This window comes from Nyctibius grandis, chromosome 16 (assembly GCF_013368605.1).
Source record: "Nyctibius grandis isolate bNycGra1 chromosome 16, bNycGra1.pri, whole genome shotgun sequence".
Classification (NCBI taxonomy): domain Eukaryota; kingdom Metazoa; phylum Chordata; class Aves; order Nyctibiiformes; family Nyctibiidae; genus Nyctibius; species Nyctibius grandis.
Window position 1 is genome coordinate 6004765 of NC_090673.1, and position 24776 is coordinate 6029540.

The window sequence follows — 24776 nt, forward strand, 5'->3', positions numbered from 1 at the left end:
TGGTCCTTACTTGCAGGCATAATAGCATCACTGAAATCAATTAAGTTGCAGCAGTGCACCAAAGTCTACAGAATAGTTCTTAGTGAACACCAGAAGACTGGGTTTGTGGCCAGCACCTGAGAGACTCTGCACCTTTATGTACCATCAGTTTTGTTGCAGGATAGCAAAGATTCAGTACAGCTTGCCAACAAATGCTGTCCACAGTCTGAGGGAGATGCTTCTGTTCACCATTCAAACACACACGTCTAGAATATTTGCATCCCTGGTGTTATCTAACTTACGACATCTGAAAATAACAAATGTTAATTCTGATCTTTCCCCCTTCTTGCAGCACACCTCTGGGAGGGAGAGGGCTGAAGGGGCAGGGAGAGGAAAGGAATGCCCAATATGAGGGAAAGAGTTTATGCTATTTTGGGGACAACAGAAAAAAATATTGTCTGATCCCTTCAGCTAGTGCATGGGAAAAGATGCAAGAACCAAACTAGCAGAAGTTGCAAGAGAGGAGATCAGAACTGTTCTTCAATCACCTGCATTCAAGCAGCTTCTTTGCATTCAGCATCTCTTACAGCTTTATGACCTGCAGCAGTTACACAACTTGCTGCAAAGCCAGAAAGATGAGTCAGGACTGTGACTTCTGCTGAGCAATATCTTTCCTACGTTCTATTAGTTCCAAGGGCAAAGGAGATGGTATTTACTACACACACTGCACAAAACTGAATACAATTCATAGCTGGGAGTAAGCTCTACTCGTTAAGATTTTAACAAATGGCATCATTACACAAATGAGCCCTGCTCTCTGAGCAGGCCCAAGGAGAACACAGCAGGCTGCAGGGAAATCCGTAATACTCCAGTGAGTCTGCACATTAAAAAAAAACAAAACAAAACAAAAACCAAACCCAAAGAGTCAAGGAAAAGGTAAAAGGAGCAGCACAGTATGTACAAATGTACATTTTTTTTTTCAGGGTACAGCTTTTAATTTCCCCAAATCCTCCTGTGCACACAGAGACATGAAGAATGGCAGCACTGCACAGCAGAGAAGAGGCTGAAGCTGCTTTACGAGACTAAAGTTGAAAACTGCAGTTTATGGATACATCTTTTAGACAGTCTAGCTACATCCCCACATCATTAAGGTCTCTTAATTTTCTCTAACAAGGAACAATTCTTCCAAAATGGGGAAACACTATGAAAAAACTTAGCCTGGAAACAACTTATGTTGAAATGCATGTTCAGAATGTACGTTTTTTGGCAGTTTCAACTCCAGCCTGATAAATGCAGCATTCTGCACCACTCTAAATATGCACATTATCCAGGATCTGGTAGGCAAGGAAGAAAAAGGAGGATCAGGTCTTGTCAGCACTATGCTGCAGCAGCACCGGATACTTCACTACTAAAAGTCTACAGCCTAGATCAGCGTTGCTCTCACCAAAAGCATCACGCAGGAGGATTTTTTGTCCTAAGCATACAGAAGGAATAACAAAAATGTCATGAGATAACATTAAGATGAACGTTAGATATGAGCAAGCTCTTAATGGTTAATTTGCACATTCTCCTAAAGTTGTACTTATCAAGAACCCGCAATGTTATGGCAATAGGAAAGGATTTGATTTTGTTACATCGTGATGATCTGAATTTTTATACTGCATTAAGTACATTTGATTACATAAAAATACATATCTGCAGTCCATAAGTAGGGATCTTAACAGAAGGAGTTTTATTTCAAAAGAATATAAAGTGGAGAGAAGAGAGTCCCTTGAGATTTCTAACACATGCTCCACTGTCAGAAATGAAAGCAGGATCAGAAGAGCTGATACCAACATCTGCACATACCAAATCCAATCTGTTTTGCCAAAGAAATGACAAGTCTCTAGTTGAGAAGATGACTCTGCTCAGAGAAGCTATTCACAGAAATAAACACTGGAACCACATGATTCTCAAATTAACTGTCTATCTATTCATACCAAACTTGCAAGGCAGCAAGAAAACAGATGTTTTGCTCAGATTCTGGCCCTGCACATGTTATCCCAGGATCTGAAAGCCAAACTGTAATCACAGTGACTTCAGCAGTAACTCTGACCTAAGTAAGGTTTTGTCTACACTGTGAAAACTGGAGTTTAAAAGAATAAAAAGATAAAGTGCCCAGGATTTTCATTTAAAGTTATTGTTTCAAGTTTAACCTAAAGGTTCCATTATGCATCTGAACTAGAGCTCCTATCTTTAATTACCTTTTCTTTTTTATTATTTTAAATACAATTTAGCTAACATGAAAAATTAAATTTCTCCCTTTCCCACTCCCTATTGTACTTATCTTCTGATTTTTCGGTGGTAACACACGTGTACGTGGCACAGGTGGTACAACAGGGGCAGTGCACCTCGGATGCAGATCTGCTGAGGAATGGGTGCCAGCACAGATTCTAGCTAAGGCTGCCAGAAAGGTAGCAGCAGCCAAGCCATAAAAGTTTAAATTTCAGTGACTGTGGTCAACAGATTTGACCGACAGAAACACACAAACAAGGAGCACAACCCACAGAGTGACAGACGCTCACTCCTGACCATACTCGCACTTTAAACTAGGAGCCTGGCTGGTACAAAATGCCTCTTAAAAGCCAAACAATATCTGCATTTGGGGCTACAGAATGGGCTGTTAAGATTTAACCCCTGAATCCCAACCCCTTCTAGGAACAGATTCCACTGCATCCAGATTTGCACTGCATCCAGATTGTGTCTTCATGTATGTTTTGGGGGTTATTTTTTATAAAATAGAACTTTATACTCTGACAAACGTGAAAACTAATGGAAAATGTATTTATACATCTCAATACTTTCCTTGGCTAAGCATTTAGAAAAGATTTGGGATTAAATATATTGCATTTTCTTTCCTAAGTGAATTTAAGTAATTGGCTTCTCTTTCATCCTTCCCTCCTGCATACATTATTCACTGCAGATAACATTTTGTCAATTTAACAGCAGCATTCCTTTGCAGAAACAGCTCGGCAAGAACTGTTATAAACAGAACAAAGAACTCAGTAGCTGTCTAAACAGATATAAAACTATAAAGGGGAGAAGATGAAGTTTATTATAAGGCTCAGAGAACCTGAATACACTGAGCAGCAGGCTGTTTCATCTGTCACGGAGCAATGAAACAACTGCTGCTGAATATTGGGTTTGATCTGAAGTTCAGACTCCAAATAATGGGCTCTAGCATAGGAGACTCCTCTCTCTCCTTTCCATATTTTTTCAGGAAGTAACATCCATGCATTGAAAAAAATAAGTACAGATGTTTTTCTACAGCAGGCAGGTATTTCTGAATTCCATGCAAGTTTTTAATTAAAATTGAGAAAGAACAATGAATCTCCATTAGAAAGGAAGTTATAAATCTTACCTTTGTCAACTACATCCCAGACTTCAACTTTAACAATATCGTCAGTGGCTAAAAGCACAACAAGAACACAAAGTGTTAGAAGAGGGTTGCAGTAAGGTGACCAACACTCAACACTCACCACAGAGAGCCTCACCCAAAGCCAACATTGTCGAAGCAGTAGACGAACATCAAAAGAAAAGTAATTCTTGAGTGAGTTAAAAGAAAACCCAAACATACCAAGAAGGTGGCCCACTGCTGAAGGTCCAAGTTGTACATCAAAACTGTGCTATCTAAAGAACTTCTTAAAGACTCTCAGTCACATAAGAGATAGCTAGATTTCCTTGATGTTTTACGTCAGATTTGAAGCAGGTTATAAATATTTTGCATGGATTCTTTTCTTAACATACAGAGGTTTCCATATTCTTTCAAAAAAAGGTATAAGTTTAACATGGAGAATAAAGTCTGGTCTATAAGCAAGGTATACAACTGCAAAAAAAGGAATACACACACTTAAGGAAGATGAACCTTACTAGTAACACTTTCATGTGAACGCTACAAATGGTGCAGACAGTCCTGTGGCTACAGAAATCCATTCTCTCTGCAAATTTCAAGTCGCATTTTGTGAAAAATAAGGTATTACAGGCAATTTTGCCTCTTAACGAGCTGCGGGATAGGTAAATTATAAGCAGCAACATACATTTGAGTTGCTAAAATGTGAGGCAAGACAAGCAAAATTCTAACTACAGAGACACCACTGCTGGTACTGACAGCTAGCAGCTTAACTTTCAGATGGCACAAAGGATGGGCAGCTTTGGTTAGCTGTTTCTGTTGAATCCAAATAAGCAACAGTTGCTTTTTGGAAATGCTACAGTCTACAAAGCAAAATCTTGTACTTGGAGCAACGGAATAGGAGGATAATGTCTCAGAGTAGAAAATAATCTCATAGGATGGCAGGAGAATTTAGGTAAGAGTCACTGTCAAGCTAGAAAACATTTCCTCTAAAGCATTCACTGTTGGCTTAACTTAAATGTTTCAAAATATTGTAAAGACACATTATGAGTAAAGGAAAACTTTGATCCTCTGCTTCTGGAGAAAGATCCTTTTTTACATTTATGCATGAAGCAAAATCAGTCTCTGTTTTTTCCTCATAGCAACTCCCACTTATCTTCCACTTTGCCAGCAGGGCAGAGGGGCACAGGACGAACAGGAGACTTGCCCAGGGTCAGCATCACAACTGAAAACACAGACAGTACCAAAACCTCTGCTCAAATGATTAAACTCCCCAAATTAATTCTGTCCCTGAATATTTCTACAGACCATCAGCCAGGCATGGCTAAAGCCCAACCACTCCCCATTACTCACTCGCCTGGCACCCGACTGTACTGCCAGCTTCTCACACCAGGCACTGGCACAGCAGGGTGCCCTACCAGTGACACGGGCTGCTCGAGTCCGTAGCCCATTCAGAGTGCGCCGTGACACTGATCAGAGAGTGGAGGTCTGCCCCCAAATTCATAGCCTGCAGCTGGGACTGGCAGTGCTGCTGCTGTCCCTGAAGGACACAGGGATGGACAGACCAGCAAAGTCAATCCTGGTGCCTTTCAACAGTCAAGACTTTCTGCAAAAGGACAGGAGATGTTTTCCTTTCTCAGATGGCAAACTTTGCAGGGGCACAGGTGAGTGCAGAGGGCTGCTTGCTCTTTCCAGCAGCACCACGTGAAGCAGCACATAAGCACATTAACAAGGGGCTTCCACAGAGAAGCTGGAACCCCATTTCAGAACAGTAAGCCCTTGGGTGACATGCAGTGCTCTCCTAGGAGGTGACCTGGTACCTAGCACCGGCATTTTGTTCCGAGCTCCAGACGTCCCCACCTCCTTACCCTAACACCAAATGCACCCTCAGTTAAGATTTGTTCTGCTGAGTAATTTCTGCAGTACTGACATCCTGCTGAGCAGTAGCACTCCCAGACAGCTGAGGGATTGAACCGTTTGACTCAGAAAGACCTGCTCTACACCCTTTTATCTGAGGGGATGCACAGAATTTCACAAAGAAATTGACTGCGTGAGATCCAAGAAAACCATTTTTCCACGTGGGTTTTTTTCCTGTTAGCACCAGTGCTCCTGCTAGCTCGTAGCCAATAAGTTCTTGCTTTGCATCACCAGCTTTATTCCTGATTATCCTGCACACACAAGAGGATAATTACTTCAGCGCTGCTGTGTTGGCTTTGGTATGACTCACACCGAGCAGCATTTCACCTTATCGGCTTTGGACGGCATGTCGCAGCAAAAAGAGTGCCAATTCATCCTTTTAACTCTGTAACTTGGATTAGCACAAACCATGGATCAAATCACTCAAAAAACCTATATGCAGTTGCTATTTGGCTAAGGGCTCTGTAGCCAGTGGCACACTAAGACATTGCTTTCCCAGAGAACGATGGAGAGGTGTGAGAAGACTCCAACTGCAAGAAAGCTCATTTAAAAACAAGAATCACTGCTTTATGGGTGGGTTCATCGCCAGGAATTCACAGGCCCTCAGACATATTTACTCTCATGCAATTACATGATTCACTTCATATGCTTTGGATCACAAATCCTACAGAGCAGAGCAGCTCTGCCATTCCTCACACCCAGCACTAAACCATTCAAAGTATTTGAACGAAAGTATTTGCCAATTTCTATTTCAAACTCCCTTTCTGAGACTGCCAAACAGAGAATAAAATTGGTGACCAGCAGGATCTAAAAAAGCATGCATTAGGGTCAGGAATGGGAACTCCTTACTTGGACACAAAAATTACAAAGATCCATTATAGAGACAACTGGCACAGAAAAGCAATTTTGTTCATTGAGTAGGAAGAAATAACTGAAATTACTCTACCTTTATTAATTCATCCAGTATAAAATTTCTGAAGATATGACAAGGTGGTGGGCTTTTAGATTTACATCTAAAATGTAAATATTCTAACGCCAGGCAATGGAAGAATCCTTCAATATTTGACAGCAATTTAATTAACATCTGTAAATATTTGCTGCCAGCTACCTCATAATGTTTATTCAAGGTAGCTTGAGAGCATGATCACAGGAAAAACAAACTTTATTTTTCCTCTACAAATTGACTCAGCCAACAGGGCAGTAATTAGATCTGAGCCAATTTCTCAGTGCCCACATCACCCATCTTGGATGGAAAGTTTTCACAGCAGGAAACATACCTTACAATGCTTATTTTTTAAAACAAGTTTTAAGAAGGTCAACAGAGAACTTCCTATACTGCTGGAAATTACTACTAAGAAAATAATAATGTTTTACAATGCAAAAGAAACAAATGAAAGGCACAGTTTCATATGCAGCCTTCTAGATATTTAGACTAGCTCGGCAACGCTTCACCTTGAGAAAAGCCCATCACCATACATACACATTGCTGTCAACTCTAACCAGCAAGCTCCACAAAAACACTTCACATCAATGTTAGAAGAACTAGAAATAACAAATACACCTGCGTTACCAACACACAGCAAAAGCCAGCCTTGCATGTAGCTCTTTTCCACCCCAGGATTGCATCTGTGTTGAAAAAGCCAGTGCCTAAGCCTCAGCTCAGCAAAGGAACACACAGTCCCTAAAACAGGCAGACACACACGAGATGACAGGATCTTTCTCCAAACACCTTTTTGCACGTATACCAAAACCTGTGTACATGCATTTTGTACACCTGTTCGTGTACACAAAAACAATTAGCTATGAGTAAGCCTCTTAGAAACGAAATGTCAGACTCCCAGGCTGTATTTACAAACAGCCCGTGTGTTACCTACGCTGATTAGAGAGGAAACCAAATGCTCTTACCTATGATATTGCAGAAAACCACAATTAACATTCAGTGCCCTCTTTAGACATGGATATCTAAGAAAGAGGTGTTTAATTTCTTACTCTGATCTAGGTCTGTTTAGGCTGAAGCATTCAAGTTTGATTTTGGAGATAGTTTCCATCATCCAAACAACTTGTAAGGTCTATCTTCACACATCAATAACCAACGTGCTGATATTCTGAGAGAGAGGAAGAGGAGTGTGGGGGAAGAATGCCACAGCTAAAATACAACGTGCCAGAGGTTTCACTGCAGTTGGGGAACACCACTGCATGAATACCGCAGATCTGTTGATGCCTTGGGCCAGCTGATAGGCAGAACATCAGGAAGATGGTACCCAAAATAAAGATACTTTATGAAGAAATGTAGAAGCCAGCAGGCACACTTTTGCATCACGGTCAAACAAAGAATCTGAAAACCCATGACATCAGGCTTAGCTCCACATCAGATCGTGAACGAGAGAAAACCCCTCGTTGCATTGAGTAAGGGTGACCTGTTTCTCACCCACATCCAAGGCAAATCACAACCATCCTTATAAACCTTTTCAACCTTTATCAAGAGAGAGCTGACTCACATGGAAGCCTGTCTTCATTAAGGGCACGAGAGTCTCCAGAACTCTGGTTACCAGCTCCCTGTGAAGGTACAATGGCAGGAGCTGCTCGCTCTCCTCGCGCTGAAGCTTATGAAGCCAACAGGGACTGAGAGAGCCCTGTCCCAAGGCAGACTGCTGGTGAACACACCCTGCGGCTCCACCATCATTATCACGAGACTTGGGCATCACAGTATCATCCAGCAATACAAAATGGATTGGTGAATTAGACAAAGCACCCAATTTGGTGTTTACCCCAACTGCATGGTTTTTTTTTCCAGCTGTGAGGAGACAGAGAGTACCTGATTCAACAAAAGGTCAGTGTGGTGCAGACGGACAATGTCTGATAATGGCAAACTAACTGCTGACCTTTTTTTTTTTAAAGCAAAATCAGTCTTACAGAGCAAGTTCACCCAACAAGGCTGTGGCATTTTTGATCAGGAACCTGAAAGCTGGATTTAATGCACTGTTGAATCATAGGCTTATGCAATTTCAGTGCCTGCAGTGTGTTCTCCAGGAGAGATCGAGGGCTTTCATAGTCACTTTATACTGTCAGAGCAGATGGGGAAAATAAAAAAAATTCACACCTCCTCTCTCAGACTCAAACAAGCACTTAAAAAAAGCTACTGATAAGATACTTCCGTGCTTCGGTAAGTCAGCCTAGAGTTATTAATACTACAGTCATTTTTAAAACATCACCTTCACCAGTTACAGGATGCTCTTCATATCTTAATCAGTAAAAAGCTATTTTACTCCATGCTATTCGCTTCTATGTGACACAGTAACACCAAAAGCAGGGTTCGCCTCAGAGACAGATTTCCATAATAAACCTGTTTTCATTAACAAGTCAAGCGTATCACAAATATTTCAAATCTTTTGGATCACCTATTAAACACTTTCCTCGAATCAAGGCTTCCAAAGAGCTATCCTTTAGCACTTATATATTTTCTGAGTAAAGTTATTAAAAACATGACTGAGAAACCGTGAATAATAAATTAAAATAACAAGAGTGATGAGAGACCATTTTATCTCCCAAGCAGACACAGAAGAAAGAAGCAAAGGAGGCTGCAGTGGAATTTCTACCCCCAAGGCACTGTCCCATGACTGTCACTCCCTCCACCCTCTTCCATCTTACTTTTATAATTCCAGTGGATGCTGGTGACTTGGATCTCCTGAGTTGGAATATATTCCTCAATAAATTTCTTTCCCTGCAGTCGGTGCCAGAGTGTGGTTTTCCCAGTGTTCCTGTCCCCTCGGATGACAATTTTCACTAGGGAAAAGAGCAAGCAGATAAATAAAGCTGATTAAAAACAAATTGAAGAACGCTGTGAAAAGCACGTTAACTTTTTGCAAGCATTATTCAGATGTAATTAGTTCTCCCATATTACACAGGCATGATGGGGTTTGTTAAAAAACATGAGCCTCAGTCATTAAAATTAGCGTTTATTCAGCTACTCACACTAGCTCAGCAGAAAGAACCAACAAAAAGATTGAATCTTCAAAATCTGCACAACTTCAGCCATCCTACTGCCTTCTTTACCTCTGCCTAGCCCTCACTCCCACTCTGCCATACCCTGTCTCTTTGCCAGCATTTTATGCCAGGCTTCTCCTTCAATTACCTCCTCTATCATCCCCATTTCTCCTTAAACATTTCTCATTCCTTGAGAAAATACTCACTTCCTAGACCCAGTTGCCCCAAGTCACTGAAAGCTCAAGGACCAGTTCTCAGCTGAGCCGATGAGGCAGGGTCCTGCATCCACAGGTGCTGCTCCCCTCCCACAGGGCTGTGACTCTGAATGCCAGCACCGGTGCAACTGGGATGGTGCTGGAGAGCTGAGAGGCAGCTTCTGGTGAACAGAAGAGCTAAGCTGTCCCCACTCTCAGCTACCCGCAGCTTTCTTGTGCTGGGGCAGCATCCCCTTTTCCAGTGGAAGCAGAACAAGACAGCGTAGTGCTCTTCAGCTGCCCCAGCTCAGTGCCCAGATGGTCTCAGGTGAGGAGGCAATCCTTGCTTGGCAGGTAGTTTACTGCCAAGACAAGGAGCAAGGTAGTTTACGTTCACAGGGGTCTACCTTAAACTGCTGCTGATAAATTCACCAAACTGCCTCTGCTGATGGCCACAGTTTGATTCAAATTAAATCAAAATCAGTCTCTTACATGCATTAGAAACTAGTAAACTGAACCAAAACAAGCATGCCCCTTTGGGGACATAAACTCAAATAATAAAACCATGAGAAACTGAATCTCTGTAGGTCCTCCGTGTGTCAGAGGGACAGTCTCCACCACAGGAGCCAGCCCTCAGCTGGTTTTAGGTGTGAGTGTACTGATGGCAGTCTCGGGTAAAGGCACAACAGCTCCACTTCCACCAACTGGCCTCACACCCATCCGCTTATGATTCTATGTGAAACACAGGAGCTTGATGCAGACGATAGAGAGAGCAAATAAGGAGTGTGTGTGCTGGGAATGCAGTATGAAAATGCTTTTGTTTTTGAAATAGGATGTCCCACGCAGAGGAAGTGACTGCTGCTGAGGGCTAATACTGGCCTTTGCTCTCATCATTTCATTAGAAATCTAAACCTGCCCACCCTGCAACACTCTTCCTTCTGAAAACTTAACTGAGTGGGAGGGAGACTGTCAAAACAAATCATTTCGGTTGCACTTAGAGGCTCACACTATCCAGTGCTTGTAATCCCCAGTGCCATTAACACCACAAAACCTTCAGTATCACCTCAAACCAGGGGCTGCCTGGTTACAAAATGTACTTGACAGCCGTGAAGGCTGGCACAGCGTGGCCTGTTCTGAGCCCTGCATGATCCAAGAGCCAGGTGATAAGGCCCATGTCCCGGCCATTTGCTGCCCGCTTTATCAGCAAGCCACTCAAGGCATTCTCTGCACACTAAATGTATTTCTGGGAGGGGAAACAGGCTTCAGCTGACGATCAGTAATGGTCTACGAAAGCAAGGAAATGTTTCTGTAAAACCATTCATCACAGGCAGCTCCAGGGGAACGGAGGAGTTTTAAAGATCTGTGTGTGTTAACAGTGGCTACAAACCACACTTGGCACTCCTCTGTTGAATGTCATGTGTTTGCTAAGGAAGGAGCACTGGCGATGCACAGGATTTTCAGCTCTGCCCTTCCTGAGCAATGGCCCTTGTAATGACGTTCCTTCACAGCCCACCTTCAACTCACCACCGTGACCTCATCGTGCTGGAACCTACTCCAGCTCTGCCGCGCCGTGGCTATGTAGGGTACTTGGAAGCCCTTTTGTAAGCCTGCCTGTACCTCCGATAAATATTATATAACAGCGATCCTGGGAAGAGTTACTATGGAGATTGGAAAGCTTCCCTTAAGGCCACGACAGAAAGCCGCAGTTTTATTCCAGATATGAAAGCAGTAACTAGAACACAAATCCTGATAAACCAGGGCACAAACCAAAAAGCTTTCCCCGAGGCTTTCAGTAACGAGACAAAAAGCAGCAAGGCTTGAGTTGGTAGCTCAGATGTTGGCATTTTTGGCCTTGCTGTATTAATGGCAAGCAGGTACACATCCACGAATGTTCTTCCACAACATAGTCGACACGTAACAACGAGTACTCCCCGTCGACTGCTGTGCCAGCAGGATGCAGCTGATCCGCACCGTCTGCAACGCAAACATTCATTCTCTGAAAAGTCAACTCCTTTCTCTTCCATTATCACAAGCTGGTATTAGCTACCTGATCTCAAACGCGCACCAGTGGAGCAACGTGGATGTGTTCTGGTCTGGGGGCTGCACGAAGTCTCTGCACAGATCAATGGTCTCTCTCCAGGTACGTGTTTAACGATGCAGTGCTGTGTTCCAAGGCACAATAGCTTCATCCTCACCCCCTGCCTTCTACTGGAAATCAAGTCTCTTAACAATAACACTGTGCTTCTGTTCACATTCATGACTGCTTGCTAGGACGCTGATTTTCCAAATTAAGCACTACAGACATATCTAACAGATGTGCTATGGAGAAAGGCACCAAACGCTCTCCCTAGTACAGCAGAGAGCTGCAAAACACACCAGTTCAAAAGCACGCTCAGTAGTGGTAATACTAAACAAAGCAAAAAAAGCCCTGAAACCTGAAGTGCTAATCTCTTCTCCGTGTTCTGTTTCAGATTAAGATGCACCATAAGCTCGATTCCCCCAACATGTGTGCCTTTACAGAAATTACTCAGTGCCACGTTTACAAATCAGCCTCTTTCCAAACCGCCAAGCCTCTCAGCCTTCTGCAACCTGACCTCACTGCCTGCCTGGACCCACAGACGAGCTGATCCTCACAGCACGCTCTGGTACCGTCTCTGCTTTCAGCAAGGATGGCACAACTACCATCCCTGTCTCACTATTGTTACTTTGGGATGTATTTCACATACTTGCAGTGCCCTCCTGAAACATCATATTAGAAATAACCTTTACTGAGCTTCAAGGGAAAAACGTAACCCTAAGCCTCAACACTGAAAGGAAAGAAATTCTGAAAACATTCCCTGAGAAAAGAGTGAACGTATCAGTTGCAGAAAAGATAGTCAGAATGAAATTACGGACCAAGGGCACATACAGGCAGACATAACTCACCTTTCATTAAAGCTTGGCAGGGCAGAGCTTTTCAATAGACCCTTATCATATAACCACTAGAGCTTAATTATAAATACCATTATCCTGGGCTGCAGGGAAGGTCACCCACGCTCTCAGGGGAGTTACTCTCTTGATGCTTTAACTGACAAAAATTGATTTACAAGGAACTCTCTCTTGTGCCACAGCAGAAAGCAAGATGCCGTTCAGGACATCTGCTGCCTGGGGACAGTCCTGCACTACAGGTTCCCAAGTCCCACACAGAAACATAGAAGTTTCCCATCCCTTACTCCTCCCATGCAAGCTCTAAGATTTAATTGCACATGTGGCTTTACAGAATCACAGAACCGTTTTGGTTGGAAAGGACCTTTAAGATCATCGAGTCCAACTGTTAACCCAACACTGCCAAGGCCACCACTAACCCATGTCCCTCAGCACCACATCTACACGGCTTTTAAATCCCTCCAGGGATGGGGACTCCACCACTGCCCTGGGCAGCCTGTGCCAGTGCTTGACAACCCTTTCCATGAAGAAATTGTTCCTGATCTCCAATCTAAACCTCCCCTGGCACAACTTGAGGCCGTTTCCTCTTGTCTTATCGCTTGTTACCTGGGAGAAGGCAGAAACACCCGCCTCACTACACCCTCCTTTCACGTAGTTGTAGAGAGCGAGAAGGTCTCCTCTCAGCCTCCTTTTCTCCAGGCTAAACACCCCCAGGTCCCTCAGCCGCTCCTCATCACACTTGTGCTCCAGACCCTTCACCAGCTTCGTTGCCCTTCTCTGGACTTACTCCAGCACCTCAAGGTCTTTCTTGTACTGAGGGGCCCAAAACTGACCCCAGGATTTGAGGTGCGACCTCACCAGTGCCGAGTACAGGGGGACAATCCCTGCCCTAGTCCTGCTGGCCACACTAGTGCTGATACAAGCCAGGATGCTGGTGGCCTTCTTGGCCACCTGGGCACACTGCTGGCTCATATTCAGCTGGCCATCGACCAACACCCCCAGGTCCTTTTCCACCAGGCACTTTCCAGCCACTCTGCCCCAAGCCTGTAACAGTGTGTGGACTTGTGCCCCAAGTGCAGGACCCGACACTTGGCCTTGTCGAACCTCATACAGTTGGGCAAGTACAGGTAAAAGCACCATACACAACAAAAGCATATGCAGGTCACAGTCCCACCAGTGTCCCTAGGCACGCTATGGGGCATCAGATGGGATGGACCACAGCAGCTTTCCTCCTGCCCAGGGCTGCCTGTGCCCCCCCGACAGACCCCCCCCAAAGCTGGGCTCCAACTCACTGTTATACTGGACTCCCTTGGCAAACCTTCTCTGCAGAGCCTGGTTCATGGACTGCAGCCCCGCAGGGATATTCTTGTCTCTGACCGGAGGCTGGTCCGAACCCACCAGCTTCTTCAGGGCTGAGAACATCTTTCTGGTCCCACACCGGCGCCACCACCTCCAGGAGAAGGGCTGCTGCTGCTCCGGGGCTCAGGGGCAGGGCGGCCCCGGGGGGGGCATAGAGGGAGATCACGGCTCGGGGAGCGGGAGGCGCGGGTAAATCAGGGCTGGGGCAGGGCTGGTCGGGCCATGAGGGCCCTCCCGGGCTCGGAGGTGTGCGGGCTCGGCCCGGCGGGGAAGGGGCTCAGCCGGGGCCCCGCCGTGTGCCGAGGAGGGGGGCGCTAACCGGGCATGGCCCGGGCCCGGGGCGGCGCGGGGGGAAGGGGGCGGTGGGGCCGGTGCAGCGGCTCAGCCCCGCCGGGCGCCGCCGCTCGGGGCCGGGCGCGGGGAGCGGAGGCGGCACGGGGCTCCCGCCGCCATCTTGCCTCTTCCGCCTCGCCGCCGGGGGCGGTGCGGGGCGCGCGGCGGCGTACGGCGGCCGGCGGGGGCCAGGAGGGCGCGGGGCGCGGCCGGCGGCGGGGCCCGGCCCCCGGGACCCTGTGGGACCCCCCGGCCCCCTGTAACCCTTCCAGGGCCCCCAGAGTCCCCTCCTGGGACCGCCAGGACGCTCTGTGAGCCCCCGGCCCCCTGAAACCCTTCCAGAGACCCCAGAGTCCCCTCATGGGACCCCCAGGACCCCCGCCATCCTCTCTCGGGACCCCCAGAGCTCCCCCAGGACTACCCCAAGCCCTTTGCAATCCCCTCCTGTAAGCTTCATAGCCCCCCCCATAAAGCCTGTAACCCCCTCCTGGGACCTCCATAGCTGCCCCGTGACCCCCATAACCCCCTCCTGGGCCCCCCCAGCATCCCTGGGACCCCTCCCAAACACTTCTAATCCCCTTCTGGGACCCCCATAACCCCTGTAATCCCCTCCTGTGACATCCCCGTTTTCCCCCTGTGACCCTCACAACCCCATAATTCCCTCCTGTGACCCCCAATAATCCCCCTGTGACATGCTGTAACATCCGTGATTCCCTGCTGTGACCCACCATAGACCCCCATGACCCCTAAACCCCACTGTCCCCTCCTGTGACCCCTCAGAGTCCCCTCTGACACCCTGTCATCCCTTGCTGTAACCCCATGTAAACCCCCTGTAATCATCATCCCTCCCCCTGACCCCTATCCTGGCCCATGACCAGGTTCCCCCAGTCCCACCATGCCCTTCCCAGTATGACCTCGATGCAGCAGCAATTATTCACCTTTAGGGAGGAGCAGGCACCCATTCCCCTCTTCTGCCCCATTCCCAGGTGCCCACCACCAGCCCCTGGGAAATGGGGGGCCAAACCCCACCCCACAGGACACCCTGAGCCCCTCAGTGTCCCTGTTGGCCACCCCAGCACCACGTGGGCAGAGGGATGAGGAAGGGACAGAGACTGGGGAGCACCCAGCAGCCCCACAAAGTGGGGGGATATCGCATTGGGGAGGCCAGAGAGGACCCCCCAGCATCTCCTACACCTCCTGGACCCCCCACCCCACTCCCCACCAGCTCGAGGATGGACACTTGGCTCTTTGGTCACATTAGAGACATTTACTGCTGGAGTCACCTCCTGTGCCACCGCCGGCAGCTGCCGGCACCTTCCTGCCGGGCCCCGGTGCTGGGTGCCGGCACCTTGTCCTCTGCCCGTCTCAGTTTGACAGATGCAGAAACTCCTCGTCCTCTGCAAGCGGAGAGACACACAGGGTGATGGACAGACTCACAGACCCCCTCCTCACCCCAGGGACAGATAGCAATGGCTGATGCTTCCCACTTTGTCTCTGCTGTCAGTGATGGGGCAAAGCGGTCCAGACCATCCATGTACCCCCATGCCGTCCTGGGATGTCACTTTGTGTCCCACCACCCACCATGGTGGACTTAATGCACTTAATATTGGTGATGGGATAATAAAAGATGGGCTCAGCCCTGAGACACGTTACTCTGGCCCTATCTCCCATCCATCGGGCACAGCAAGGCCCCAGCTCCTACCCCCGGGAGCAGGCTCGCCCAGGGCTGGCTGTGGTTGAAGACCCCTGAGCTCGCCCCTCTGTACGGAGAGATTTCCCCTGCCACGCTCCTGAAAACCTGCTTGTCCGTCTGTCCCAAGGGCTGAGTGTGTCTCCCAAGGAGGTTCTATATGGAAACCTCTGCACTGACTTAGAGCTGGAGAGTCTGGCAGGCGTTGCACGGAGGGTACACCCCCAGCAGGGACCCTCTTTTGGTCTTCATTCAGTGTCAGGGTCCCTACACCCTCCTAAATCTTTCAGTCACTCTTCCCTCACTGGCATCCCCTGCCCAGGGGCTGTCGCCTCCACTGCTCCCCGCTGCACCCCAGCCTGCTCAGGGCTGCTCCCCCTTGATCAAGAGGGATTTTGAAGTTCAGTCCTGGCCTCAGTACATCTGCAGCCTATATGTACCCTGCTGTGCGATACTGTCTGTAGATTAATGACCATAATCCTCAGTCCGTCAGAGTCCCCAACCCAGGACAGACTCATCCCAGGGACAGCAGAAACCCATTCCAGAGCCATCATGGACCCAGGACAGCCCCATCCCAGACTTATCCCGGAGCCGGGACAGACCTATCCTGAACCCATCCAGAGCCAGGACAGACCCATCCCAAGCTTATCCCAGACCCAGGACAACCCCATCCCAGACCCATCCTGAACCCATCCAGATCCAGGACAGCCCCATCCCAAGACCCTTCCCAGATCCAGGAGAGCCCCATCCCAACCCCAGGCAGACCCAGCCTGGAGCAGGACAGGAGATGGTGCAGGCTGCTGCCCTGGCTCCCCCAGCACAGCGTGGTGCGGTGCAGGCAGGGTGTGGGCAGGGCGGGGGTACCTGCCAGCGGAGGAGCCCCACAGTACTCCTTGCACTCCTTCTCCGAGTAGAACTGGTTCCCATTGCCCTTGCAGCCTCCGTAGCTGAACGTGATGCACTTGCCCTGTGCCGCGTCGAAGGCCCAGCGTGTCACCGGCTTCAGGCAGGGACCCTGGACGATGGGCATCCTGCAGGCAGCTGTGGGGACAGGGGGCTGCTCTGAGGGCGGAGGGTTCAGGGCCCTCTACACTTCCCACATGGATGCTGGACATGTGGGGTTCAAGGCCACTCTCAGATCCCCTCTGATGCCTCAGCAAAGACACCTCCCATGCCCTCACCCCACCATCCCAGTTGCCCCGCTCACCCTCCGTCCGGCACGCCTGCAGGCACTCCTTCTCCGAGTAGAAGTTGTTGCCGTTGCCCAGACAGCCGCCGTAGAGGAAGGTTTCACAGGCCATGGAGGAGGAGTTGTAGAAGAAGCGGAAGAGCGTCCCGCTGCAGGGCCCAGGGTCCCGGCTCAGCCGGCACGAGTCTGCGGAGGAGCGCGGCACGGGCCGTCACAGGCAAACGGGGATGCGGGGCAGGGGGATGCCCGACACAGCCCCCCTCCCCTGGGACGTACCTTCCTTATTGCCGGTGTAAGGGGGCAGGGGTCCGGCGGCCGAGCCCTCCTCGAGGGGCAGGACCGCCCTCCGCGCCCTCTGCACCGGGAAGGAAGCACAGAGCTGCCGTCAGCCCCTGCCAGTGGGACCTGCTGCCCACCCCATCGCTCCCAGTCATGGGGCTGAGCTCCCCCCAGACCCCCGCTGCCCCCGGGATGGGCTGTGTCGGGGGCAGCTCTGCTGGGTGCTGCAGCCCATCCAGGCTCCGACCCTCCTCGGTGCTGCCAGCACATCTCCAGTCATTGATCTTGGGTCAACAGGCTGTGATCCCTCCATACCTCATGGTCTTCCCAGCCCTGTGCTCATCCCAGGTGGGTGCCAGGATTATGTATTTTGGATAAAGACACCCAAAGTGCCCCAGTCATGTCCTGTGCTGGGGACGTGTCTCTTCTCTCACTGATGCAGGGTGGTTTGTCCTCCAGATGTGTTACCTGCTCTCAAGTCAACTGGGATCTTTCTCTTATGAAAGTCCCATTCCCTCTTCAAAATCCTTCTAAACTCAACCCTGCAAGATCGGGAGATGCTGGGTGACTGTAGCCAAAGGATCAGTAGGGTGGCTGAGCTGCCTCCCCATCCCTGGAGGGGGAGTCCACAGCCTGGCTGGGGCACCCACAGCCAGCCAAGGAGCAAGGAGACACCAGGCTCCACATGCAACAACTTTCACCCCATGAAAAAAAACAGAGTAGGAAAAGACCATTAGCTTCCACTCGGAAATGAGCCCTGGTGCCCACCTGGCCCTTGGGACCCTCATCCTGCAGCCTGCGCCTGCCTGTGCCCCCGTCCTCGCAGGCAAAGCCCAACAGTGGAGATGAAAGAGCATCTCGCAGGGCAGTCAGTGGAGCCACTGCCCAAACAAGGTGTCCTGCCCACAGAGCCTGGTCCCTGGACACTGGGTATCCAGTAGGTTTGGCTGGATGTCCCCAGCCTTGATCCATCTCAGGAGGTCCTGGCTGGACCACTCACCTGAGGGGCAGCTGCAGTCTCCTGGGGGACGCATTCACCTGGCCCAGATGACAGGAGAGAAGATCAGTAGCGTGAGAGTGGTGGTGTCCTGGCAAACTCATCTCACTGTGGTCCTGCACCATGTGCACACGGGACCCCGGGGAAGGGGATGCCTTCCCAGTTTCACCCCAGCATTCTTCCTCTCTTGCTGCTTTCCGCCTCCCACTCGCAGGAGCATCACCCTACAATCCCCACACTCACATGCACCATGCTGGCACTTTCTGGCCCCCAGTCTGAGCAAGGAGCTCCTCAGGTCCTGGGAGCACCCAGCCACAGGGAGCAGTTGTGAGTGCCCCTGGGTGTCCTGTGCCCTCATCCCAGCACAACATTGTGGGGTGCATTGACCTGACAGCCCAGCAAGGACCCCACTGACTGGAAGCTGGTGGAAGCTTGACTGATACGTGGCCTTGTCTCCTTCCCATCCCATCCTACCAAAGCCTTTGCCTCTCCTCGCTCCATCCTGACCATCCCCCCTTCTCCCCAGCCTCACATACCTCTGTTGGCCAGGATGAAGATGGAGTCCTCAGGGATGCCCATCTCCAGAGCCAGCTGCTGAAAAGCCTCAATGAGGTCCTCCCGCAGCTCTGGGCTCCTCCCTGGGCAAGAGAACAGGCTGTGAGCAGGGTTGGTGTGGGAGGGGGTCTGCATGCACCTCCCCAACCACCCACCAACCTCCAGAGGTCAGGCAGCTGCAGGCAGGCCCAGTACCAGCCTCCTGGTCCTTGCCAACCTCTGCTCCATTATTCTTGACCAAGGGCTTGGACAAAGTGGTTTTAATGTTTCTCAATCATGAAAGCCAGCATCTCTTGCCACTTCAGGGCCTGAGTTTCTTCCAAGTAGATATTGCCAGCTTCATCCCAAACAACAGGCTAGTTTGGACATTAATTGTGTGATGTTGCTCTAAGCTGAGCCATAACACTCAACCTCTGCAGTGCCGAAGATGAGCTGGTCCAAGGCACCACTTCCAAAGCCATGGTCAGGTCCGTCAAGGCCAAGAGACTTGAGGGAACTTTGGGTGGTGTTTCTGAGCTGCATTGGCCCACCCCAGAGCCTGCTTGCCCACAAATGCCATAGCCAGACGTACCATACAGCTTCAGGGTGGTGCTTGGGCCAAAACTACTTTTCTTCTTCATCAGAATGACAGCGTATTCCTCATAGTTGGTGCGGAGCACGTAGGACTGGATAGACACGTCCCATTCTGGGTGAGACAGAGACATGGGGGACATCACATCATTCCCACCCCTCAGGCAGAAACAAGGCAGTGTAAGAAGCCCCAGAGCTGGGGGCTGAAATCAGGCAGCTAATTCAAGAAAAAAGCTGTTTTTTGGGAAGCAGACTCTGACACAACCCTGACTCCCTTTAGGCTCACCAGCCCCTTCTTAGTCAAGGGGATTGGAAACCAAGGGTTGTGGACAACTGAGATACCACCAATGCTCCTGAAATGTGGTTGGTGGGATCCTGCCCCAGCTTGGGGCCTTGGGGACAGGAGGGATCTGCTGGAACATCTCATAGTCCCATGCTTATGTAGGGACAGTGCTGAAACAGCCCTTTTCCCCCAACTTCACTCCATAGTTTGGGTGGAAACAACCCCAACTGTGGAGTGGCTTCTGAGTCCTGCTCTCCTGAACCCCTTCCCCAGCTGTGTCCAATGCTGGTTCCCATTGCCCAACCATGCCTCAGCTCTTGGGGCCAAGCCAGTTGGCAGCGAGCCCGACTTACTGGGGTTATAGTAGGTGTATTTGCCAGGGGTGCTGGTTTTCTGGTACTCTCCCGAGATATGCGTGCAGTCACCTTGCCTGGAGGGAGGAGGAAAACAATCAGCTGCTCGGAGTGGTCGTTTTTCCTGGTTATTGCACGGAAATCATCTCTGGGGCACCGAGGCCATGACACGAGACCCCTGAAATCCCCCTGCCCAGGGCATTAGGTATTTGAGCCCAATCCAGCCCCTCCTCAGGACTCTGATGCCACCCAGAGCCAGCAACCCCCACGTCTTGTCCCAGGTCCTTGGAGACAGAGCACCCCTGGGTAGGGTGACTTTGGAGGAGGCTCGAGCACCCACAGCAGTGCCCCGTACCGCAGCCTGGTGCTGGCGGCGCTGATCTGGTTGGTGTTGGGGCCAGGGCCCAGCACCAGCGTGCCCACACTGAACTTCTCCTTGTAGTTCTTCATCCATTTGCAGGTCGAGCCGATGGCAATGTCATACCACTTCCCGTACATCTGCGGGGAGAACAAAAGGACATCTCTGCCACGAGCCCTCTCCACCGAGGTGAGGCATCTCCTGGTTTTCTGCAGAGCTGAAATATTCATGGCCCAGAGAGCTACTGGGTGGCGATGGTGCAGGGTGCTGAGGCCACAGCTGCAGCAGGATTTGGGAGGTGGATCAGCACCGAGCAGGGTTTTCCTGGGTCCCCTGACCACTGGGCAAGGCTGGAGGCATCAGGCTGGCATCTCCCCATGTGTCCCAGGGCAGCCCAGACCCAGGCACAAGTGCAGGGCTGTGCAGAGCCTGGCAGGGGACGGGGCTGGCTGTGGGAGATCTCCCAGGCAGCCTGCATCCCACATGAATCCTGCGCACTGGGGCTGCCCACGGGCCCTGCCCGCACCTCTTAGGCTGGGCAGATCCACAGACATCTCATGGGATTCATCTGCCCAGGCTCCAGCTGCCCTGCCTGGGTGTTTGCCAGGGTAAGGCCATCCTAAAGGCTGGCGCTGGCAGGCTGGCACCCCCTGACCAGCACCCAGGGAGGCCCACGCTACCTACGCCTCTCCCACACAGCCTGACACAGACATAGGTAACATCGCCCTTCTTTCTGGAGGAAAATGAAATAAAGCTTTCCCCCATCCCTCCTGCCCCCAGAATTAAGGGACCGCAAGCTGTCGTTACCCGCTCAGCCTCAAAATTCTCCTGCACTTGGATATCCTCATCCTGGTCCCCGACGGGGGTCCCACTGGCCACAGCGAAGAGGAGGAAGGAAAGGAGACCCCAAAACATCGTGACAGGTGGATTCAGAGTGCTGCTGATCCCCAGCGCGCCGGCGGGATCCCGGACTCTGTGCTGTCCCAACTGCGCAGCAGCGTGACCTTCAGACTGTGGCCAGCAGGGCCGGCCAGCCCGGCCAGAGGGGCCTGCCAGGAGGGGCGTGGGGCAGCTGGTGGCCCTGCCTGGCTCCGGCCGTGTGGCCCTGTCCTCAGTGGCAGTGGGGATTTGCAGAGAGCTGGTGTGGGGTGCAGGAGGGGAGGTGAGCATGCTCCTGCCATGCCAGGCTGAGCTCCTCACCCTCACCTGTTCCTACACCACCACTTGGACCAGACACGGGGCTGGGACATGCCCATCTCCTTTATTCTGCCTTGGGATTCATATTCCTGCCCTGGCATCCTGCAAAGAGCCCTGGCAGACCAGCCTGACCCTACAGAGGGGAGAGGACCAAGGGGTCCCCAGCGCTTGCCCCAGGCTGCCTAATCCCGACCAGTGTCCGCAGGGAGCAGAGCCCACACTGCCTGCTCCCCTTTGGGACCCCCTTCCTCGGGGGTCCCAAGCTGGAGGCCAATTCCCAGGAGCGGGCTGGGTGTCACCCACCCCACAGCCGAGGGTCCCTGGACCCGGCAGGCGTAGGAGGAGTGGGACACACAGTCCCTCCCCACCACTGTTTGCCTTTGCAGGATGATTAACTGAAACCAAACAGCTGGAGGGAAACGGCAAACAGAGCAAAGGGCAGGAGCCCCTCTCCAGCTCGGCCCCCCACCCGATATTGACAGAGACCCAGCACGCTTGCGGGAGCCAGCCGGACTTTCACCCCTCCTTGCCACCATGGGCCACCAACGGGTCCTTTGTGTAGGACCAATGGATGCGCTGCCCAGCCAGCAAGGGCTGCCGTGGGGGGCAGCGGTCCGGGCAGGGACAGCCTGAGCATCTCATCACACACGTGTCTTCGTGCCACATCTGGGGTGTCCTCAGGACCATGGGGGAAATTTGGATGTGGGGCAGAGACCCCTTTAATGAGCCCACCTCATTAACCCACCCTGTGCTTCCCCTTCTCTGGAGGAGCCCACCTGGGTCCAGACCCAGCCCTGGGCTCCGGGCCCCCGAGCTGGGGCTGTGGGAAGCCGGGGCCGGCCCGGGGGACCCTCCTCGCGCAGGGGTCCCCGCTGGCCCCGGCCCCTCCAGCACTAGGTGGCACCCGGCGGCAAGGAATGACCGCCCGGCCCCGGCCCTGCCGTGCTGCGGCCCCGGCGGGCGGGGGGACCCCGCTGTGCCCCCCGGGGCGGCCCTTCCCCGGTGACCGGGGACCGGCCCCGGGAGCTTTGCAAAGCAGGAATCACAGAATCGTTTTGGTTGGAAAGGACCTTTAAGATCATCGAGTCCAACCGTTAACCCAGCACTGCCAAGGCCACCACTAACCCATGTCCCTCAGCACCACATCTACACGGCTTTTAAATCCCTGCTTCCATCCTCACCGGGAAAGCTGTGGAGCAGCTGTACTGGCTGCAAAACTTGGGTATGTTGCCTGTGCTGAGGAAGTCCAGGGAAGTGGTGCAGCCCCCCCATCTCCTTTTTCACTTCTGAAAACACGCTCACTGTCCCCATCCCCGAGGCTACGGGGATGGAGAAACCGCCCATGACACCAGAGCACAGGGCTGCGATGGAGCCTCGGCAGGGCATGGCTCTCCAGGGAGGGGGGCTGCTGGGACCCCAGGGCTCTGGGGTGCCCTGCATGGCAGTCCCGGGGAGCAGCAGCCGGGGCAGGCAGCTCCGGGTGCTCAGGGAAGGATGTTCCTGCGGGTTGCTCTGGCAGGGAGCCGGGGCAGCAGCAGTCCTGCGGGAGCTGCGGGCGCGAGCAGCTGCCAGTTCGCAGGAAGTTTAGAGAACACTTTGGTTTCAGACCAGCTTGGACAGAAACCAAATGTAGGGAGAAACCACCAGAAAATTCCTGCAGACCAAATTCCCCCAGCCCCACCAGTGCGGAGAGGCCCCAGCCCCCAGCAGCCCCCACAGGGCCAGGCAAGGGAGCGAGAGGCACGGCAGAACCTGGGGGACTACCAGGCACTGCAAGCAGCACCTCAAGGCCCTGTGCCCTGACCTGGTGGCACATCAGGCAGACCCCTGCAGAGGGGAGGGCTACCAGGACTTGGTGTCCAACAGTGGCAAAAGGAGACATGATTTTACACCGGCCTGACTCCCCTCCTCTCCCACTCCCCACCGGCTGTATTACGGGGTAGAGGAGACGTTCCTGCCTGGTCCTTTCCATGTCCCTTTATGACTCTGTTGTCCATGAGCTCATCCAGTCCCTTTCTGAACCTGCCAGTGCTGCCTGGCTCCTTCTCCCCCCGCAGCAGCAAACCCTAGACATCCCAAATCCACTATGTAAAGAAGTTTTATCTTTTCTCTGTTTCAAACCCACCACCTGCTAGCGCTCCTTACTCCAAGGACTGCTGCAGTACTATAGTTTCATGCTCAGCTTGTCCACCTCCTTCATGATTTCGCAAGTCTCAGCCATAGCCTTGACCTTCCCCTTCCCAAACAGGGGAGTCCCAGCCTTTCCCGTCCCCTCTCATATGATGGGCACTTCATCTCCTTAGTTATTACAAAGTCAACTCCTGTCTCCATCTTGAGCTGTGAAAGCCAGAGCTCAAGCACACAGCACTCAAGATGAGGGCTCACCAAAGTTTTCTAGTTTCTATAGAACACTTTCCAGCTTGTTCCCAACACCCTTCTTGATCACACAACATTTTGATGACCTTTTTTGGCTGCAGTTGACCATTAACAGATCTCAAATCACCAGGTCAGTGATGGATCCCAGCTTTCCTCCTGAGTTTAACCACCTGTCCCAAGCTCCATGCTGGTGCCCTGCTCTAATCACTTCTCCCTTAAAGCACCACCTTCATTTCTCTACACCAAAGCTCACCTGCTACCTCTTTGGCCCTTGGTTTTCAAGGGCCTTCTAAACTCCTTGCCATCAAAACAACCTTTGGCCATCCAGAAGAGCTCAGTGTCATCCATGAACTTGAAGATTTGCCTGTTCGCTCCCTTTTCCTGGGGATGGATGATGATGTCAAATATAAAAACAATCCCAGGGCTAAGGACTGGTAGGCAGGGGTGGTGGTACAAGGTAGGTGAGGACTCGCAATGGACCACAAGTCATGATATCACAGTGTCTTCATTTAGCCCACACCCAGGGCTAAACAATAGCAGTTTTTCTCTCACCCCATGTCCCTTCCCCAAATGAGGAAGGGAATTAGGAAAAGGAGAGGGAGACTTGTGGGATGAAGTTAACCAGATTTAGTGAAATGAAGAAATCAATATAAATGACAAGACAAAACAGAGAAAAAAAACCATACTCATCTGCAAGTTGCTCCAGGAATCACAACAACCAATGAAGAGGGACTAAAAAGAGCCCCACCTCTTTCTATCAAACCCTCTCTTTTATAGTGAGCTTGATGTCAATGATATAGGACACACCTGTGGGCCAGCCAGGGTCAGCTGCCCTGGGTTTAACTGCTGA

At 51.1% G+C, this 24776-nt stretch overlaps 2 protein-coding genes across 2 annotated transcripts in view; both read right to left on the bottom strand.

The window, feature by feature from the left end:
• Positions 1 to 14097, bottom strand: part of RABL6 (RAB, member RAS oncogene family like 6) — a 51025-nt gene extending 36928 nt beyond the window's left edge. The window contains exons 1-3 of the mRNA XM_068414017.1: positions 13680 to 14097; positions 8933 to 9067; positions 3380 to 3427 (exon numbers count right to left, since the gene is read on the bottom strand). Coding sequence (XP_068270118.1) covers positions 3380 to 3427; positions 8933 to 9067; positions 13680 to 13809 — 313 coding nt within the window. The 5' untranslated portion in view covers positions 13810 to 14097. The remainder of the gene's footprint in view (positions 1 to 3379; positions 3428 to 8932; positions 9068 to 13679) is intronic.
• Positions 14098 to 15326: 1229 nt separating this feature from the next.
• AMBP (alpha-1-microglobulin/bikunin precursor) lies at positions 15327 to 21268 on the bottom strand. Its single transcript, XM_068414018.1, has 10 exons — positions 21161 to 21268; positions 20351 to 20493; positions 19996 to 20072; positions 19361 to 19474; positions 18771 to 18872; positions 18238 to 18275; positions 17235 to 17313; positions 16977 to 17144; positions 16634 to 16810; positions 15327 to 15476 (listed from the first exon to the last, which is right to left on the bottom strand). Exons 1-10 carry the CDS (start codon positions 21266 to 21268, stop codon positions 15445 to 15447), a joined length of 1038 nt encoding a protein of 345 aa, XP_068270119.1. The 3' UTR covers positions 15327 to 15444.
• Positions 21269 to 24776: the final 3508 nt, after the last annotated feature.

Coding starts and splice junctions, on each gene's coding strand:
- AMBP (XM_068414018.1), bottom strand. CDS start 21,268: ATGTTTTGGGGTCTCCTTTCCTTCCTCCTCTTCGCTGTGGCCAGTGGG. Junction 17,314..18,237: donor AGACTGCAGCTGCCCCTCAG/GTGAGTGGTCCA, acceptor TTCCCGGTGCAG/AGGGCGCGGAGGGCGGTCCT. Junction 17,145..17,234: donor TTACACCGGCAATAAGGAAG/GTACGTCCCAGG, acceptor GCTCCTCCGCAG/ACTCGTGCCGGCTGAGCCGG.